General features: G+C 39.9%; 3 protein-coding genes across 3 annotated transcripts in view; 2 read left to right on the top strand and 1 right to left on the bottom strand.

The window, feature by feature from the left end:
- Positions 1-12539, bottom strand: part of gogo (thrombospondin-1 like protein golden goal) — a 193071-nt gene extending 180532 nt beyond the window's left edge. The window contains exon 1 of the mRNA XM_089597643.1: positions 12148-12539. The gene's annotated coding sequence lies outside the window, so the exon portion shown is untranslated. The remainder of the gene's footprint in view (positions 1-12147) is intronic.
- A 1330-nt stretch (positions 12540-13869) lies between these two features.
- Positions 13870-17353, top strand: LOC106647506 (general transcription factor 3C polypeptide 3). Its single transcript, XM_014363938.2, has 5 exons — positions 13870-13944; positions 14261-14731; positions 14805-15008; positions 15081-16882; positions 16949-17353. Exons 2-5 carry the CDS (start codon positions 14340-14342, stop codon positions 17227-17229), a joined length of 2679 nt encoding a protein of 892 aa, XP_014219424.2. The 5' UTR covers positions 13870-13944; positions 14261-14339; the 3' UTR covers positions 17230-17353.
- On the top strand, positions 13879-20941 carry DNAlig4 (DNA ligase 4). The gene is made up of 11 exons (XM_089597672.1): positions 13879-13944; positions 17456-17620; positions 17697-17854; positions 17911-18191; positions 18268-18901; positions 18987-19116; positions 19185-19442; positions 19498-19686; positions 19746-20066; positions 20131-20373; positions 20448-20941. Exons 2-11 carry the CDS (start codon positions 17459-17461, stop codon positions 20805-20807), a joined length of 2736 nt encoding a protein of 911 aa, XP_089453798.1. The 5' UTR covers positions 13879-13944; positions 17456-17458; the 3' UTR covers positions 20808-20941.
- Positions 20942-21706: the final 765 nt, after the last annotated feature.

Raw genomic sequence — 21706 nt, 5'->3', positions numbered from 1 at the left:
ACAGATAAAAAACAAGTCTTATGTTGAAAGTTTTTTTTTAATATTACAAAAAAATTACGTGATGTAAAACTTTTTTTGCCATTAGTGTGTTAGGATTACATTTTATAGAAAAATGTAGAGTACAAAAAAGTTGTATCTTAATAATTTTTTCAAGTTTTGTATGAAACACTTTGGTTTTTATTCCTTTATTTTAGTATGAGCAAAAAACAAGTTTTTTAGCTGTTTCGTACCTATATAATTTTGTACCACCGTTACATGCTACAGAAAAACGTATTATATAAAAAAGTTGTATATTATCAACCATTTGACAAGACTAAAAATTATATTAAATTTTCCAGCTATTTTAAATGTTATTTTATAAAATGCTAATCTACATATGGAAGGTAGAAATAATTCAAATTACAGTTTTAAATAGAAATAATAATGAGTATCACAGTAAATCCTTTGAAACAAATACATGATTCTGCAATGTATCAATAAAAAATTAGAATTTAAAAATATATCTTAATTGTTCGTTAATTTTACAACTTTTTTTGACAGCGTATAAATTTTAAATGCGGAGTAAATTTAAAAATCTCTTTGAAAATTCGAAGTTACATTATAGTAATACAATTTTTAATGAAAAATAATTAATATTCATCTTTAATTTAGTTTCAAAATGTACGTGAATTTTCCAAAACATTTTGAATTTTAAGATTGTTTGTGAATATTATAGTAAATGTGTATTGATCAGATATCAACGTAAGTATAGCAGATGATTACATAAAAATTTTAAGTTAAATTCCAAATACATTTGAATTTTCAGAAACATTTTGAATTTCAAGTAACATTTGAGAAATTCAAACATGTTCGTATTAGTTATAAATTAAATGTAGGTATTATAGAAAATCAATACAAATTAAGGATTCAGATTCAAAAGACATCTGAACTATCAAAAGGTAATAATTAAATCAAAGTTAATTTTACATTATTAAAATAAAAAAATTTTGCTACACTCAGTAGCTGTACGCTATTCGTCTGAATAAGGTACAGTGTACCGTAACAGCTGGCACTTATTCCTTTGGAATAAATATACATGAAAATCAATGAATATTAACTTCGTTTTAATTATCACTTTTTGATTATGGATTTTCATTAAGTAAACACCAATTCAATTGATTATCTTAAATGCGCCTTAGAAATACAAACTTTTCTAACGGTGTAGTTAACTACAAATTAACTAGTTCAAATAAAATATACTTTTGAAAATTAAAAAACCAATTTTCACAAGTGAAGCTCAGAACACCTACTTGCTTATGATTTTATTAAATTTTAATTTTGAAATTATTACCAAATATTTGTTGAACTGTTTGATTATGGATCTCAATTATAAATGATTTCAGTTGATTTCAGACTAATTCCGTTAAGGAAAGTCCAAATGATTCATACCGCTTTTTCGTTGTTACGTTTGAAAAAAACTGGATGTACGGGAGGGGGGGGGCTGCTGAAACTTTTTAATCCACACGAAAGAACGCGAGAGCGTTTCAAGTTGACGCACCGTCACGATCGTCAAAAGTAACCGAGAAAAGGAGCAACACAGCGGAAAGAAAGAAAGTAGAAAGAAAAATAGAGAGCAAACGTAAAGTGGGTCGAGCGGATTAGACCCAACGACGAAGAAGCCCTTAGCAGTCAGTCAGTCCCTGCCAAATCGACCTTTTTTTTCCACACGCGTACATTTGTACAGGAGAAGAAACGAGGAAAAAGCGCGGGGCGTCCAACTTCTCGACAACACACTCTAATTTCGCGCTGCTACGCGCGCGACACTTTTCCACTCGCACATAAATACAATACGTCTTTACGTGTGTTTACTCCGAGCACATCACTTGCACGGAGAGTCATCGGAAAAATATAGAGGGGAAAAGACGAACTGGAACATGACCCTTTGTTTTTTTTGTTTTGTGTGTACTCACTTGTACATCATGTGTCGTTACTGTCGTTGATTATTTGGACGGCGAATGGGCTCCTTTCGGGTGTCCATGTACGAGACTTCATCGTTTGGAAATTGTTGGACTTCCAAAGTTTCAACTTTTGAGGATAAAAGAATTAAAATAATCTTTCGGTGCCACACGTACAAACTATGAGAATCAAAATTTCATCCAAGAACTGCTTGCAAAAATAAATTTTATGATTATATTAAGGAGGTGGGGCCTTTTCCATGGACCTCCTCTTGCACCTAACAAACTCAACAATTCACTTACGTTTGACATTGGCATTGTTTAAAACGCACTATAACATGCCTTAAAATTTTGTTCACTGAATTATTAAACAATAATTAATTCGTAGGTAGGTTTTTTCTTTTTTTCAATACCTTTGCATTTTTTAAACATTTTTGTCCTCGTAAATGTCAAAGGTAAGGTTACGTCTCACGTTAATCACATAATTTTCATTTCCATAATTCTTTTGAAAATGGGCTATAAAAAATATTGAAAAAATTTATAGAAATTATACGTATCCTAGACTATTTGAAAAACTTAATATTATTATGATCTCTGCATTTTATTATTACTCCCGAACCTCCTTGAAACAAAACCCTACTGTGTATCATATTTAAATTTCAATAATAAACTGACAAAGTTCAATTAAATTACTAAGTCATTAAAAACAGGTAATGTATGATAATAATAATATTTTTAAAATAATATAAAATGTGATTGGGCAATCACGAAAATTCTACACTTAGTTTTGGCTGATCAAAAACACCCAAATATACATGAGTTTCGAAACCGCTTATGATAAAGTGCGATGCAAATACATTTACCAAAACTAAGTTTAGGTGACTGGAATTTAGGCTTGTAAGATGCATACTTAAATCAACAGCATTACGTAAACGTTACCGTGCGTATATCCTCGGTATATCCTATCTTACATCAATATTGGAAGACGCGTTTGAATAGTCGTCGCTCGATTTCTCGAGCCTTTATCTGCAACTTACTCGATTTCCTGTTTATTCGGTCCTGAACTCAGCGACTGCACATTCAATCCTCTTTTAAACTCTTTTTTAGCTCTTTCCGTTGTTCTTAAGAAAAAAAAGCCATGAATTTTGTTTGTTTTCTCGTTCTTTGCAAATATCCTTAAAGTATACTTGCCCATCTGTTTCTGATAAATAACTATCAGAGGAAATACTCTGAGATACTTTATTCGAAGATTCAATTAAAGTTACGTTATAACTTATAGTTACACTTTATTTAAATAAAGTGTCTGAATAAAATATTTTATTTTTTTTGTACCTAAATTAGTGTAGCTAAAATAAATGTAACGAACAATTTTTTTTTTTATTAAAAAATATTTTGAGTAGTAAAACTTTCAATTAGTACACTTGTTTACATTATTTAAAATATATAATATTCAAGGTATTTAGTTTTGAAAATAACAATATTATACGTTTTTATTTTAAATACCACCTCCCTTGTATGGGTCTATTTGTGATTTTCAGGGGATCATTAAGAAGGGACGCTGAGAGTATTATGAAAATCGGCTAATGAAAACGAACTGTTGATGTTAATCCACTCCATTCGTATGATGCTGATCGTTATGCAAAAAATAATCTACACGTAAAAACACGAGAAATACATAATATGTGCACGTTTTCTGGATAAATTTTTTTATTTTACGATCGATTCCCGTCACCGACTAAATTAATTGCGTTACTGTTTCACGTGCGACGGCAACATTAATCAAATTTCTTAAATATAATGATCGATTGAATGATGGGAAAATGTATACACAGAGTATACGTCATGTTCTCAAACAAAACACAAAAAAAAAATTCAACATCATCTCAATCTAATGTATTTTAATTTGGCCATCGAAAAACTTTAAATTTAAACTCTGAACATACAGAGCAATAGCAAAAAATAAATATGAATATTAACAATTTTTTAACTCAATTATCTTATCTCTTGACACCGAAGATTCTGTCGTATTAATTACTGCATGCACTTATTTCATGTGCACCTACACGCGTCATAATGATAGTAATCCATTGAATTTACGTTATTGTATACTTGTAAATACGCAAAAGTGCATCTGCATCATGAAAAAGCACCACAGTGCATCTTTAATCTGATAAAGCCCTCAAAGATTGCAGTACAGATTATTTCAAACCTGCATGTTTGCTGTGAAAAATTAAATTTTTTCTCTCAAGTCAGGCAGTTTAGCGTCCTAGGGCACTACTTACTGTCACCTCTCTACAATTTTTTTTTTTTAATTTAAAACCCCACTACAGATAACGTAACTGTTGCTGCGGTAGTAAGGTAATATGATCATTTGTAAAGAATAAAATAATAAAGCATTCTCGGGCTTTTTCGGACGGTGTCTGTTCTGGGACCACGTTGCCCCAATAGATTTGTTTGTTGCTATATATAGTCATGCAATTAGGAGGTTTTGGGCACTATCTAATTGAGCTCATATTTATAGTGGGTATCAGTAAGTATTTTAAAGCCTTCGAAGCCTCTTCGACATTACTACCCACCATTAAAAGTGTCTGTCTTTGGATTTAATAATCTTTCAACTGCGAGAAAAAAAACGTTCAACTTAAAAAGTAAGTGTACATTTGATATATTCACATACTTCACCTCGTTTATTTTATTATTAAATTTAATTTCATTGGTAATTGTACTTAGTAAGTATTGCAATAAGTTTTACTTTCCTTAAACTGTACGCCTTTGTAGGATTCACATGGAACACTTGGATTACTGACAACCAACGAAGACAGTAGCCCAGTTCAAATTTCGTCTCATAAGAAATTCAATACTTAAGCTCACCTTAAGTGCTGACCACTTAATATTAATATAGATCTTAATAAAAAAGTGTTCACATGTGGATGTGGCGAACAAGGTCAGTTAGATCGGCTACCCAAAAGGAAAACGGAGCGATATAATTTTTAGAGGCAAAAACCAACTTCTGACTCCGTTATAATTTACATAACTATGATAGAAGAATGTTTCAAAATTTATTAACACTGATCTTCATAGGTCAAGAAATATACCTAGATTTTTTGAGATTTTTCATGCCTAACATTTTTTTTTCTTTTATACATAAAATTGACTATTTCATACGAGAGATATACAGAGATATATTGTCATAAAATATTTGGAAAACTAATTCTGCTGGGAGTAAAAACCGTGCCATTTTCGACAAAAAAATTTTTAATTTTACTTTATATTGAAAAGAAGCCCAATGTTTTTTGTTTTAACCAACAAAATAATTTTCCTTGAGCTTATTAACACAATATCTGTAACATAATTCATAAACTGACTTTATTTTCCATGAAAATCAATCTTCCGAGCTCGACGCGACGAAACCTATGTACAATGCAATGTTCTAAACCGCACGAACGCAAAGTGCGCACATAACCATACATAACGACAAAATGTAAAGCAACGACTTCATCATCCTATACAAATGCCTAGCCCCTTTCTCCTCCCATTCTATTAACACCGCCATATATACACGTGGCAAACGTACATATTCATGCAAATCACATGTACAGTGTACCTCGTCAACGTGACAACGACATGTACGCGCACCGTTGTATATATATATATATATATGTATATATTGCAGATTTCAGAGGAGCTTGCCTTCGTAATACCTGCCATCATCCGCTACCAAATTCGAACGCGAAATTCGAAACCCGACGAGGCAGAGGACCCGAGGAAGTGAGGCCACACGCGTGAATATTGCGTTATGTGTGTGGCATACGTGGTTGCCACCCACCCCCACCCCTTTTCTCGTCACGAGATATTATGCGACTCTTGACTTAACGTATACCTTTATAGATACTCGTGATGGAGCGCCGCTGTTTACTGATTAACTCTCGCTATTATAGTTGTGTTACCGTAACTTGTGATGTTGTGTGTGTTGTCTCGGAGGACGGAATGGATCGATTGGGAAAACAACAATGGTTTGGTTGAGCTCGTTCGACTCTGGAATTGTCTGTGAATGTATATTGTGTAGAATCAGATGCCTCTGGGTTACTTGTCAAAACAAAATTTTAATTTCAATGATTAGTTGAAAGGATTTAAATATTATGAACATAACGTGTTCAAACAAAGTTGCTTTTTCGCAGTCCCTAAAAACAACCCAACTCAAGAGGTTGTGGGTTCACCTCTGGAATTATCTGTGAATGTATATTGAGTCTAGATTCATGTATCAAGGTTGCTTGTAAAAAACAAAATTTCAATTTTAAAGATTATCGGTTAAAAAGACTTTAATATTATGAACATAACATGTTCGAACAAAGTTGCTTTTTCGCAGTCCCTAAAAACAACCCAACTCAAGAGGTTGTGGGTTCGAATCTGGAATTGTCTGTGAATTTATATTGTGTCTAGATTCATGTGTCGGGGTTGCTTGTAAAAACAAAATTTCAATTTTAAAGATTATCGGTTAAAAAGACTTAAATATTATGAACATAACATGTTCGAACAAAGTTGCTGTTTCACAGTCTCTAAAACAACCCAACTTGAGGGGTTTTGGGTTTGAGTCTGTAATTGTCTGTGAATGTGACTGTATTGTGTACAGTTTCATGTGTCAGGGTTATATTAATAACATGTTCAAACAAAGTTGCTTTTTCGCAGTCTCTAAAAATAACTCAACTCAAGGGTTTTTTTGATAATATTTTCATCATAATGATAAATAATAATCAATCTAGAATAATAGTGAATTGACTATTTAATTGTCAATCGATTAGTATAAAGTCAATCTATTTGCCTTATGAACGGCGTAGAAAAACGGATCATCAATTATGGGACATACTTGGCTGAAGGGATGTTGAAGGGTTTAAAAGCGGGTAAAAGGGCGGTGGGGGTTTTCAGGGGGAGTAGGGTAGTAGAAATAAGCAAAATTTTTGTTGTGTTGAAATAAAAAAAAAAGAGAACCCTTGTTTTATGTCGAGAGCTGTGGGCTTATTTTTGGAAAAGTGTTAGCTGGGGGAGGATTTTGGCATATCCCACTCGAATACCTACATAATATGTAAGTATAGATATGGATCCCTCTAATGAATATACTAACGCAACTCAATTTTTCCACTTACCATTGTCTGATACATTGTCAGTATAATATTTTTGTAGATATATTCAATAAACTTTGAAAATGAATTCACCTTTCTCCAAGTTTCTATGAAGCTCTCATTGTTTCTTTCACAAGCGTTATACACACTTTCGTGCGAAAAATTTTTTGTACGATAAGTGCTTTTCAATTTTTGTTTGCTAATCACACATTACACTCAGTAAAAAATGGCAAACTACAGCTACGAAAGATAGAAAGCAGATTTTTTAAGTGAACAAGGTGAAGCATCGGTTGAGAAATTTTCTAGTTTTATCTCCGCATGTGTGATGACATGGCAAAGTCGAAATAAAAATGTTTGTCAATAAAAAAAAAAAGCTTTTGTTATCATTAAACTACTAATTCTACATAAAAGTTCATCAAAATGTAACCTAATGGCATGTATATGATACACCCTCACGGAACCGAAAAACCCTGAATTGCACGAAATGACAATAGATCGCGACTCCAGAAAAATTAACAAATAAACCAACCAACCGTTTCCAAAAAAAAACAACTCCCGTAATTGCAAGAACAAAACGTTCACTTTGTCGTTGATTTAATCTACAGACCAAACTTTCAACAAGTGTAATGTAATACATGGTGGAAAATAATTACAACTTGGGGCGTGCAATTGAAACGTATACTTAAGCATGACATGTATAATAACAGCACCTAGTGGTCGAAAAAGACCGGAGCGAGGAAAAGATACAGGCATTTGAACAACGTCACTTCCATTCGCCCTTTCGACTGATGCAAATTTCAGGACTGGAGGCAAAAAGGTTACATAAATCAGGCCCGACGACGGAGGGATGAAGATAGAGAAAGAGTAATTAGGACGCCCGCACAATTGCATCCTATATATAATACTCGCCCACACACATCCGTGTTACGACGCTTTCTCTCGTTATCGTGTTGCACCTGTACGTGTGTGCACCAACAATCGAGATTATATATTTATGTAGGTATACGTAGACGCGTCTAAGCTCGTTAGACCCCCTTCACCTACTCACCCCCGTCTATATAGGGGAAGCCGCTTCGCTGATATAACAAGTAGATAAGACCAATCGATTAAAATGGATCCTTACACGTATATATAATTCATTGGTAAGGAAATATTGTTATTTGTTGAAAATATACTTTTTGAAATACTTGCGGTGCGCCAAGTTTTACTTCTCGTGACAAAAGGACGCGTTTTAGCGCTACGTGCGTGAAATAGTCTTTTACCGTACTAAGTATATCATTTGACACATCGAAAAGGCCTTCAAAGTCAATACATTGGCACGCAAAGTGTCGAGTTATGAAACAAGTGTGCGTGAAGTAGGTGGTTTTTGCACGAGTGACACTTCGCTTCGACTTTGATGACTCCAAGTCCAAACTCGTATACAATAACAACCAATTGTTAAATTACAATTGTTGCAGACTAAGTGTTGAAAAATAGCTTACAGCACTCGCGGCGGGTACGGAGATTGTCACCCTCGATGTATACCTATACAGCTTAGACAATAAAAACTCTTGTTGTATCATATTTATAGAGATGGGACTGAAATAGGGAGCGTTTTTTATGTTACATCCATGCAGCACAATGACTCTCCAATTTGTACGGGTTATCCTTCAAGTTATTGTAACTAAAACACAAAAATTCAAGACGTTTAATTATTGTAATCAGTCGTGGAGTGCAGGTTCAACAAATCTACTTAAATAAAAGTCTCTGCGTCCAAACAGTCAACTCCCAAACTCTGTGCTAAAAGACACAGATAACCGGCGATCATTAAACTCACCGCATTCCCTTAGTTCCCCGGACACGTGTTACCCTAATCCATCTTTATCGCACTCGATCCATCAAATCGCGGTAGCTCGAAAAGCGTACCTTTCACGCGGGCCATCAAGTGTCTTTTTCTCCCCTCGCGTCCCAAGAGTGCAAATATTTACGCCGCATATTATACCTTTACGGATCTAAGAATCAAAGTAAAGTGACTTCGACTCTGGAACTATCTGTTCGTCCTTGTGTGTACATGGGCAGCCGAACCACGGGATTGTTATTATTTACGCGCGGGATGGGCTGTTCAATTAGTGCAAAGTGGCGTTTTCGGCTCTTACACGATAGGACAGTGTTGATGATCGATGTGTCGGATTTTTGGGGTATCGGGGGGATATTTTTTTCTCAAAAGTTGGCGATCGTGTTTACTCGTGTGTACTCATTGGTTGGGATTACAAGGGTAGAGAGAGAGACAAACATTTTTTGTTGGGTATACATGCTGTGTATTTAACGAGCAAAGGATTACAAAAAAATCAGATTAATTGTCACGCACACGCATATACAAATAAGTATATATATATACATATACGTAGACGTATTTCTTTTTCCGTGCACCTGCTTTGACGCGAGCGTTCGCCCCTTTCTCTCTTGTTCTTTGTTTTCGTTGCTCAAAGCTTTTATCATCATCTCTCACTTCCGGCTCGTGCGAAATTAACAACGTATAGGATATCGTGGGATCGAGCAGTGAAAAAAAAAGAAAAAAGTCGTAATCATCTCTGATGCAAATTGGGCAGATTTTTTAATGTTAAGGGAAAATAAAAAGGTTCCAGTTGGTTTGTTTTGTGGGAGTTGCAGGGTACGACTGGTACAGGATTACGGAGATGCTTCGTCGATTAGCGCTGTGGAGAAAAATAAAGTGTAAAAGCAGCCTTGACACAAAAGCTTTTCAAAAGAATATTAAAAACAATTTTTTATGATGGACTCTTACTCAAGTCCAGGTTAGACAATTTAAAAACATCATCCAATCACAAAACGAACACTAAAGTGTTTCTTTTTTTTTTTTTTTTTTTGCTCAATTGACAGTAAATTAGTTTCAAGAGGAAAAACAAGTAGCTACAGAGTCAAAACAGGATTTTCCTTACAAGATGTGTATAACATATTTTGATACTTACAGTGTGTATAAAAAAATCTGTTATGAGTTAAAGTCAATACCACCTTTGAAACATCATTATTTTAATTATTTTAAATCAAGCTACTTCTTGTATAAATGAATTACATTAAACTAGTTGCCATAATTCTCTGATCACTGCAAGATTTTCGTTCCAATGAGTTGTTATTTTAATACGATACGGCCAACTTTAAAAATAAATAAGCGAATCTTTTTGATACATCCATGGACAGGGTGGAATAAATAGGGGGATGAAAAAATTTCTTCCTTGTATTAATAGCCATTCATACACATGCAATTTCTGCACATTACACGTACATTTACTGTACGTTTGAATCATATATTTAAATGTCGCGCTTTCTCCTCTCGTGTGTATTTACATGCAAATTGCGGGGCGCATATCAAGATTCTCCTCGTTCTTTTCTCTCCTATTGAACAAAAATTATCCTGTATTGTTTACTTGGGTGTAAAGTAAATCAAATCAGGTGACAATTGGGGGGCGGGTTTCTCTGTGAGTGCGAGAATTTTATCGTGCACAGGTGTACCGTCCTCATCCGTGGGTACAAGGGGATGGTAAGTTTATGTATAAATATGGACTTTAACTTTTTTTTTTTTTACCGTTAAATTGATCAAACATTTATCATAAATTTTCAATAGATTTGTCAAAAATGGACTCATTTGATTACTTTTAACATTACCGTCAGTTCAGCTTTTGAATAATAACAAAAAAAAAGTAGCAGGACGTGATAATAAATTTAAAAACAATGATCATTGAAAACTAGTATTTTTTTTTTTCTTATCAAAAATAAAATGTAATTAAGTGTAAAAATGATCATCTTTTGCCATGTTTTTGCGTGACTAAATATAAAATTGTTTCTGGAGCTAAAGTTAAAAAGAAATTTTTGTATCTACTTTGAACGTTATAAATACTCGTGCACTTGATCTATTTAAAATGACAAAAGAAAACAAGTTTATATTGTACACAGATACAGCAAATTATTTTTAAATTAGACTTGTCCCATTTCATCAAAAGCTTTTGATAAATGAACACAAAGAAAAGTACGTCAAAGGTAAAGTTAAATGATATTAATTACTGTAATTTCACCGTTTTTCATTATAACTTTCCTCTCTTTTTTTGAAACCCTAGTTTCACTCCAAAACTTTCTGCATTTGTACATTATCCTAATATTAATGTAGTTTTACGGTAAAAATTACTTTAGTTCTTTTCTCCGTAGAGAGTATATTAATTATTTTATTGCAGTTCTTATTCATGCAACATAATTTTTAAACTTATCAACGAAAACAAATGTTTTCAAGTTACTTGGAACGTAATAATTTTAAGTTGAATGTGATTAGAGACTGACACTCCAAATCTTTATAAATCTTTAACCACTTTGTAGTAATCGCAATAGTATAAATTTTTATCTCATTTTTCAAAGTTTAAAAACAAAAATAAAAAACACTATTTGTATAAATTACCTTAACATAACACAATATAATAAAAAACATATGATGTACGAACGTTTAGGGTAAAAAGGACAGTTCAATTTTTAAAAACGAAAAGAAGACGAGTTGGCTATGAAATAAAATACGCTGTAAAATGTCGTTCTCTTTTAAAGGGATGAACAGTTGAAAAGCGTTATATAATAAAAAACAATCTAAGAAAGCAAAAATTTACTCGCGTCACGTAAAAAATGATCACTCTCTTTAATATTTGTTCACAACACTTTTCCGAACACTACAGTTTTTCTAAAAAAAAATCGAACTGTCCCCTCGCAGAGCCAAAACACCCGCTTCTTCTTCTTCTACCCTCAAAAACGGAGAGTAAAAAATTGTCGCACCTTTTTTCACCCAAACAAACAAGATAACAAAAGAGACAAATGGGCTCCTCGTTACAAGCATTTCCCAGCTAAAAAAAAAACGAGATGCAAACGCACGCACGTGATCCCTGGGTTTGTTTTTCCTCCCCATCGTTCACACCCATGTCAAACGTTTAAGTACCTGTCGCGCGCTCGAGAAAAACGGAATACCAAAAAAAAAAAAAAAAAGATCATCCCTTATGGGCTTACACGAAAAAATGCCATTTCTCTTTTGGCGAAAGGAAAACAAAAAAAAAAACAAAAAAAAGTGTACTTACGTATGGTCGTCGCGTGCGCTCACTCGAGACTCGCCGGCAAATCAATCACCATCGCACAGCAGTGCTACAAAGTGTAATATATTCTCCTTACTTTGTCATGGTACATCTCTTGTGACAACAAAACAAACACTATATTCAGTATGAGAGAGAGAAAGAGTAGGTGTTTTTGTACACAGGAATACACAATACACTTGATGATTACAATGTATACAAAGTACTTTAACGCAACACTTTTCGAGTTTGGCACCCACACACTCACTCACGATATACACTCGGTGGAATCAAACTACGATGCTGCTCCGAAAATATTAGTAATGTCGTACCACGTTGTTCGCTTGACTAATCGGCGATTTTTTGAAATATATTTGCGCTCTTCGATCCATGTATCATCGTAAAAAGAACAAAAAAAAAAAAAAACCGTCAAGTATCGCGCGCGTTTAATCATTCATAATAGCAAAAGAATGCCCAAGGAGAAGAAAAACGTTAGTTAAGAAAAACGAATTTTCCCACCCGATCGAACGTCATTTGTGACATCATAAAATACGAAGGGCACACGCCGACCACATTTAAACTCACCCCTCCGCTGGGCAGTGGGTACGAGACACGCGTTGATTACCGGCACGCGCGCAACTGTATATACACAATCCGCACCCCCCAAAAAACACAACGAGTACAACTAAAATCCAATGCGTCCGCGAGGTGCGCGAGTCGCGACGGTACTGAGCCGATGGTCGCTCGGTGCATGCAGTACACGCTCTCGCCCTTTCAACCCCCTCGGTGCCCCTCTTTGATGTTGGTCAGAGGCAGGGGGTTGGAAGAAAAAAGGGAGGGGAGAGAAGGTCGAAGCCCTATTGTATGTGCGGCGAGGGGCTGCCGGATGAATGGACACTGACTCCCCCTTCTCCTTTTATCGTGCGTAATGGGGGGGGATCGATCGGGATCGTTGGGGGGGTTTTTTATTCGCTTTACAAACCCTTTTTTTGAAAAGCTGCCGTTACTTTTTTTTGTTTTTTTTTTTTTTTCGAGGTTTTTCCGTTGAATTGGAAACTGTGCTTTTTTTCACGGTTCGCGTTGTGTACAAGCGGCTTCTTTTTGTTTATTCAGGATAGTTCCTTTTTTTACTTTTTACATAGATTTGATAGATCCTCTTTTGTTTTGTGTTTCAATCAAAAAGTGTTATTTTGTTGCTGTTGAATAACGGCAAAAACAACGATTTAGATGAATAATTCGTTATTTCGAATGTTTGAATCTAACAAAAAAACAAAAAAACAAAAAAAAACGGAATTGTAGCTAAAAATATTTTTTCAACGACTTCCTGCGTTGTGGTTGAAAAAGAATTTAACCCAATAGTTTGTATTAATAATTAACTATAGTTTACTACAAATTTTTTTACTGATATACATAACTGTAAAATAATACTTATTTGTTATATGTTCTACGTCAGTGGTCAATCCTACCTTTTCTTACAATGGAAATTCAATGGATGAATTTATTGAATTTGAATTTTTCCGCGTTAAACTTGACGAGCGATGATTGGTCCTAAAAGAGGTTAGGTCAAAGTGCATATATATATTTTTTGAAGCAGAAGAGAATAATAACTGCACATGTGTGTCGTCGTGCCTGTCGGTGCATGTTTATATCTGATGTAACAGAGTTTTGATTGTTAAAAGGAAATGGTTTATTCATCGAAAGTGTCGATGCAAGTCCTAACTAAAAGTCAACCGACATTCTTTCATCGCATGAGAATATTGTGACAACGCTGCATTTGTGTATAAACCCTGTCGAGTAAAATAAAAGGTAACTTCTTGGTTTAACCTTTAAAAACCAAAGTATTTATTTTTCGTTTAAAGTCCTCTCTACTTTACACTTGTTGCATGACTGAATTAAAACAATTCGCTTGTCATCGACAGTTTTTTTTATTTCGTCTCCCTTTGACACAACCATTTCTGGTTACATTCCCTTGCAACGATGGAAAACAGTCCTCAGTTTGCACGTTAGTTGGATGTGGAAATTTTTTTTTCGTCTACGTCACCTATCCATATTTTTTTATCTGCCATTTGCCCGGGTTGGTCGTACTGACGAATTTTTTTTTTTTCCTCATTATTTGGGACAGTGTATTCGTTGTGGCTATAAGTGTGTTTACGTGCAAACTCAATCGGAGAAGTGTCAGTTATCCAAACCCTGCACCAGCCATGGAAGACAGAATCCAAGCCAAAGTAGAGCCCGACAAACAGTACACAGAAATGGAGAGCGTGGCATTTGTCATGGACGGTACGACGTCGATGCTGGCCCCCGTGGAGATCGAGGTTCTGGACACAATGCCACTCAATCAGTCTGAAATGGGTGAATTTGTCCAGACCGAGGCCATAAGATTCGATCAGATACCGCAGAAAATGTCTGTCGAGTATATGGCGGGCAGCCAGCTTGAAGAGATTGCATCTGACGTGGAAGAGCAAAATATGCCCTTGGCGGAGGAAGAAAATATGCTGACCAGGCAATTTTTAGACGGTGAACTGACCTTCTCTGAATTCACCGACAGAATGGAAAGAGTTGCCGATAGTGAACACGAGGAAGCTGTTGTCAGGTAAGTGCAGGAATTCGCACGTTTCATCCACCGTTTGTCAAAACATATTATCTTTGGCCTTCTTCTGTTGCAGTGCTAGTGGCGCTGCGGAAACTGAAGCAACTCCAGAAGTCAGCACACAGGTTGATGAAAACAACCCTCAAAAGTCTGCCAAAGGACGGTCCAGAAGATTTAAAAAAATATCTCGAGCACTGGAGGGTCTCATGGGGGAGGCTAACATAAGATACGCCAGGGGGGAAATATCAACAGCCATAGACATGTGCAAGGAAATCATAAGGTTTGTATCGTGCCCCTTTCCAATGTCATCCAACTGATATTCAACTAATGTTTTTTCTCTGTCTTCCAACAGGCAAGAACGAAACGCGCCCGAACCGTACAAGCTGCTCGCGACGATCTACGAGGCCGACCAGCCGCAAAAGTCCATGCAATGCGCCCTAATAGCAGCGTACCTGAGTCCCCGGGACGCGGAACAGTGGGTGCGTCTAGCGGTCGCGTCGTTAGAGGCCGACGACCTACGCCAGGCCCTCACGTGTTACTCAAAAGCCATACAAGCCAGTCCCAAGAGCATCGAGCTGTACGAGACGCGAGCCGAGCTGCAGGACAAGTTCGGCGACCGTAGGGCCTACATCCGCGCCTACTCGAGACTACTCAATCACCTCGGGCCCAATGATGGCGAAAACATCGTCAAATACGCCAAAAAGCTCCTCGAACGCTGCATGCAGGAGAATTTGTACGAGGCGGCTCTCGACGGTATGAACAACATGTTCAGAAAGTGCCCGCGTCACATGATTACCCCCGAGATGGTCAACCTCATGATGGACCTGCTGATAGCTCTGAAGCAGTACAACCGTTGCCTCAGGATACTCACGGACTTTACGCCCATCAGCATCGAGTACGCCGAGGATGAACAGAAGGGCCCAAACAACGAGAAAATGGTTCACGTGATCGGGTGTAGCGTGCCCGACGATCTGGCCGTCGATATAAAAGCCAAGTGCATCATCTCGATAATCGAGCTCGACCAGATAGCCATAGCCGAGGAGCTGGTCCCCCGTTTCCAGGCCCTCGAGAGCGTCGAGCTCTCGGGCGATCTCTTTCTCGACATAGCCGAGGCTTACATGGGCAAGCGGTGCTTCGAGCGGGCCCTCGGTCTCCTCGAGCCCCTCGTCGCCAGCCAAAACTACAGCCTCGCGGCCGTCTGGCTGCGGCACGCCGAGTGCTGGCACGGCTGCGGCGACTCCCGCAAGGCCATCCAGTCGTACGAGATGGTGCTCAGGCTCTCGCCCCAGCACCTGGGCGCCCGCATGCAACTCGCCGAGCTGTACGAACTTGAGGGCGAGCTCAACCAAGCGATCGACATCCTTCGTCTGGATCCGGAAACGGACGTCCTCGACCCCGGCCTCGTGTACAAGCGCACCCTCCTACTGAGCAAGTGCGACAGGCACAAGGAGTACTTTGAGTCGGGCATGCTGCTCCTGTCCAGGCACACGATAGCCCTGCGCTCGAAACAGGAGCTCACCGCCCTGAGCCGCACCGCGGCCTTCAAGCAACGGGTCGACATCATCCAACGGACACGGCTATCCCGGGGCGAGCCCCTCCTGGACGAGGACAGCCCTACCTTCTCGATGAACAACGAGCCCAGCGAGGAGGACGAGTTTGGGCTGCTCCTCCGTATGTGCGATCGGGCCTGCGCCATGAAAAAGTACGGATTGCTGCAGCGAATGTGCTTCACCGCGTTGACCTCGCGGCGCTTTATCGGGCGCAACGGGCACCTGCTCTACATGTGCTTGATCTCGTGTATCAGGAACAACGACACCTTTGCCGGCTTCAACGTCGTGCGCGAGTTCGTCAAGAGCAACAGCCGCAGCGTCGTGCCCTGGAACCTGCTCAACATCATCATACAAAAAGTTACGGACTCGCGACACAGCAGGTTCATCATGCGACAGCTGAGCAACGAGAACGTCTTCTCGTGCCTGCACATACTCCACGCCAACAATTGCCTCGTCTCCGGGACCTACAAGTACGCCCTCAACGATTACATCGCGCTCTTCAAAGTCAGGCCGAACCCGTTGCTCGCGCTCCTCATATCTGTCACCCTGCTCCAGATGGCCTGCCAGAAGTTCTCCTCCAAGAAGAACCAGCTTGTCGCCCAAGGTACGGCTTTCAAGGGTGCCAAGTGGGCAGGCTTGAGTAACTTTCTTTCTTTTTTTTCATTTACAGCCCTGGCCTTTATGAATACGTACGCGACTCTGCGGGAAGAGCAAGGCCAGCAGGAGTCCGATTACAACATGGCCCGAGTCTTCCACCAGCTGGGTCTCCTACCCGCGGCTATTAAATTTTACAAAAAAGTGATCGAGTCGCCGCAGCCCGAGCTCGTGAGGCAGAACGAAACTCTGCTGGATCTCAAGAGAGAGGCTGCCTTCAATCTGCATCTTATCTACTTGCAGTCCGGCAACCAGGACCTGGCCAGGATGTACATAGAAGATTACATCGTCGTTTGATTTACCGGTTATTATAAGACTGTACATAAGCGCGTGTAAATATACGTCAAATGTGAGTTGTCAGTGTTGTTTTTCTTTTTGTAATAGTGAGCGAACGAAAAGTGAATAAATTATTTTGTCGTTATTTCGTCGTCTTTCTTTTTTTTTTCAACTAACCCCTTTTGTCCGGTATACCCCGTGTACGATTCACCGAGTGGTTAACAAAGTGTAAACTCGCATTTTTCAGAGCATGCCTTCGACGCTGGATTCTGAAATCAAGTTCACGGATCTGTGCGAATTTTTGGAAAAACTGACGACCCTCAAGGGCCAGCAGAAATTCGAGGCCCTGAAATCGTACACGAGAAAGTGCCGAGAACTCGCAACCAAGATAAAAGCAAACAATGCCGAAGCTGTAAGTTTTTTTTTTTTTTGTATATACATTATTTTCTTGGCTCGAGTAAAATGTAATCCCAAACTTTGCGTTCCAGGATACGTCCCTCTTCCCCGTCTACAGGCTCCTGCTGCCAAGCATGGAGCGCGAGAGGGGTCCCTACGGCTTGAAGAGCACCCACCTGTCACAGCTCTACGTCCGAGTATTCTGTTTGGGGAAGAACAGCGCCAACGCGGAAAAACTCACCAGCTACAAGTAAGCCATCGCTAATTGGCTCTGTGAACGCGATTGATAGCGCGTGTGTTTTTTAGAAAACCAATAGCCGGAGCAACGACGAGTAAATACGACGACCTGGCCGAGAGGACTTTCTGGGTCCTGAAGCGTCGTTTGCCGAACGAGCAGAGCTCGCTGACGATCGAGCAGGTGAACAAGTTCCTCGACGACGTGGCCACCCATCACAGCACGAGCCAGAGCAAGGACGAGCTCTTTGTGCACTTTACGCGCAACATCAGCGCCCTGGAGCTCAAGTGGTTGACGAGGATGCTGTTGAAGGACCTTAAACTCGGCATACCCCAGAAGAGGGTGTTCGAAGGTAACCGATCGACCTTGTTTCGTACCCCCAACGAACTTGGTGATAAAAATCCCGTGTCTGATGTCCTTGATTGCAGCAATACACCCCGACGCCGAGGACAAGTTCAACGTGACGTCGAGCCTGTACGAGGTGTGCAAGCACTTTGCGGACGCGCGTTCGGGGGACTCGGCGATCGAGATCGAGGTGTTCTCGCACGTGAAACCGATGCTGCTCGAGCGGTTTCGCATCGAACGGATCGGCAAGCTGTTCAGCCGCGAGCTCGAGCGGCAGTATTACGTGCAGACGAAATTCGACGGCGAGAGGTCGCAGATGCACATGAAGGACGGGAGGTTCAAGTACTTTACGCGCCAGGGCTTCGACATCACCAGCAACCCGAGTTACGGGGAAACCCCGGAGTCGAGGGGGTTTTTGACGTCGAGCGTGGCACCGCTGCTAAACAAGGAGTGCCGATCCGTCATACTGGACGGTGAGCTGATGGGCTGGCACAAGGAGAGGATGTGCTTCGGTAGCAAAGGATTGAGCTTCGACGTGAAAAAAATCACGGACAACAGCTGCCATCAGCCGTGTTTTGTGGCTTACGACGTTCTTTTGTACAATGACGAGCGGTTGGTCAACAAACCGTACTCGGAACGATTGGCCGTCTTGAAAAACGCTTTCACCGAGAAGGAGGGGGTGCTGATGCTCTGTCAAACGAATACCGTTTCATCGGTGTAAGAGCTGCTTTTTTTTTTTTTCCTAAATAAGAGAGAGAGAGAGAGGAATCTCGAAGTTTAACGATGTGGTGTTTGTTTTCAGGGAACAACTGACTGAAATATTTAACGTGGCGCTGGATAACGACGACGAAGGTATCGTAGTGAAAACACGCGACTGCACGTACAAGCCAAACGTGCGCGAGAAGAGCGGGTGCTACAAAATCAAGGCCGAGGTACGTCGATTCCTTGTTTGATGCGCCGGTTTGTTTGCTGCATGAGAAAAAATTTGCCGATTTTTCAGTACTCCGATGGATTGGTGCAAGACTTGGACCTGATAATCCTGGGCGGGTACTACGGCCAGGGTCGCTGCAGTGGACAGATCAGCGTCTTCTTGATGGGCGTGGCGAGTCCAGCGACGAACCGAAGCGGCATGCCCTCGGAATTTCACGCGGTTGTCACGGTAAAGTCTGGACTGAGCGGCGAAAACCTAAAGGTCATACAGCAGAGGCTCAAGACACACTGGAAAGACAAGAAGCCGCACGGGGTGTTTGGACCCAAGGTAGTCGAAGGTAGGAACAATTTTCGAGCATCGTTCTATCTTTTTACTTTTACAGTCCCAACTGCCCGATATGTGGATTTCGCCGAAAGAATCGATAATCTTGCAACTGCGCGCGACTGAAATCACAAAGTCGCAGCAGTACCCGTACGGCTACACCATGAGGTTTCCAAGAGTCCTGAAAGTTAGACTGGACAAACCGTGGTACGATGCGTGTTCGACCACGGAATTTTCAAGACTCGTCAAGGTACGTCGGCATTTATTATTATTTCGTTTACATCATTTAAGGTTTCTCCGTATCTGAAGGACGTTGGAGCTATTCAAAAACTGACCAAACGGAAAGTCACCGCCAGCGATATCGACGACGCGGGTGAGGAGAAGCAACCAAAGGTTCGCAAGGCGGCGCCTGCCACGTCCAAGGTTTACGATAATTTTGTGCCCTCGAAGAGTAACGACGACGTGGTGCGCCTATCGCGACTATTCGAGGGCAGGGAATTTTGCGTGATCAATGGGGACTCGAAGTTGAAGAAAAACGACGTGGAGAAGGTTTTGCTGGAGCACATGGGCAAGGTGGTGGCTAACCCCGGGGACGAGACCTTTTGCGTGCTGGTTGGAAATCCCGATGTGGTAAGGGCTGACGTTGTTGTGCAAGTGCGATTACCGATTTGTCCGAAAATACGAATGATTTCAGCTGAAAGCGAGAAATTTGATCAGCCGAGAAAAGTACGACGTGGCTAGTATAGATTGGCTAAGAAGAGCCACTCTGCAGGAAAATCTGCCGAAAATCGCCGAATTTCGTCCGTGGGAGTTGTATGCAGCCAGTCCCAAAACGAAAAAGAAACTCGATGAAACGTACGACGAGTTTATGGACAGCTACTACGAGGACGCGGATTTGGAAAGCTTCAAGAGGTCCATGAAAATAGTCGAACAAAAGGTAAATGGGTTTTTTTTTTTTTCTAGTTTTCTCCATTAATTTGATCATGTCTAAATGGTTATTTCACGTTGCAGTTGAAGAAAAATACCGATTTTTCAATAGTGGACATGAAAAAAGTCGAAGGTCTACTGTACGAAACCGGCGGAGTCTCGCCTTTTTCGATATTCCGAGGAATCGTTGGCTACTTCGTCAACGAAGGCGATCCCCAAAAGTACTCCTTTGCATTCATGAGCGGCCAAACCCTGCAAGTACTGAGCTCGAGTGCGAATTACATATTCGTCGACAACATCGACTCCACCGACATTCTGCAGGAGTACATAAAAGAACTGGAGAGCGCGAGCGGCGAAAAGTCAATTAGAATCGTAAACAGCCGGTGGATCGGCGACTGCTTCGACAACCGAAAATTAATACCCGTCGACGACTACGTCGCGTAGTTTATGCATTATTTTACTTTGTTGTTTCTAATGAAGTTTGAATGAATTATCGGCCCGTTTATGTTTCGTTTCTGGCAATATTTTTACCCCAGTTATCCGAGACACCGGGACCATGTACTTGGAACCGCGAAACATGTACGTAAAATAAAACCAATATTTTTACAATCCGAGGGCATCTCTTTAATCATCCCCCGTCGACTTCCGAAGAAACAAAACAACACACGAGTGGAAGCCCCTCCCCCTCCCCTGAGCGACAACGATAGCCCACACTCTCGTGTTTTCTCTCACAATATATCTTCCGGTGCGCGCGACACTCGAAAAACAAAGCGTCAGGAATCCCCCAGCAAAAAGACGTGTAGATGTAACCCCGGGGGCCTCTTAAGAGAGCACAGTGTAATCGAGCGACGGGCCGGAAAAATAATCAACCGACGCAACTTTATATAGAAATAGATCAGCGGTATACGGGTCACTTTTGCGCCTCAGAGGAAGTGACTGACAGCCACCCGCGGCCAGTTTGCTCGTTTCTTGGCACGCGAGAGTTGAAATAACATATACTCATCGTGTAATTGACCACTTGCATTTCAGTAAAAAAAAAAAAAAAAAAGAAAATAAAACCCATTCGATTGAATCACATCCCCCCACGCGAAGACGAGTACTGTTGTTGACTGTTTTCTGGTTCGAAATCGGAAACTATTATTAAGTACATCTCCCCCGCGTGCGCCTCCAAGAGAGAGGATCTACTTATAGACGCGTCAAGCCGGGATGTGTGTATATTAATTGACTTTCGCTTCTCTCCCTAGCTTTCGAAACAGCGACAATTTAACGAGTGTTTCGCACCTCGTTAACACAGTCCACGGGGTAATAAACATTTTCGGGAGTAACTATTTGTGCACTGATGG

The sequence above is a fragment of the Copidosoma floridanum genome, unplaced genomic scaffold (genome assembly GCF_036245765.1).
Source record: "Copidosoma floridanum isolate Cflo_tuat_1 unplaced genomic scaffold, Cflo_Japanese_pri ptg000035l, whole genome shotgun sequence".
NCBI classification, from domain to species: domain Eukaryota; kingdom Metazoa; phylum Arthropoda; class Insecta; order Hymenoptera; family Encyrtidae; genus Copidosoma; species Copidosoma floridanum.
Note: the sequence above shows the minus strand (reverse complement) of the source record. Positions and strands in the feature narration are given on the sequence as shown.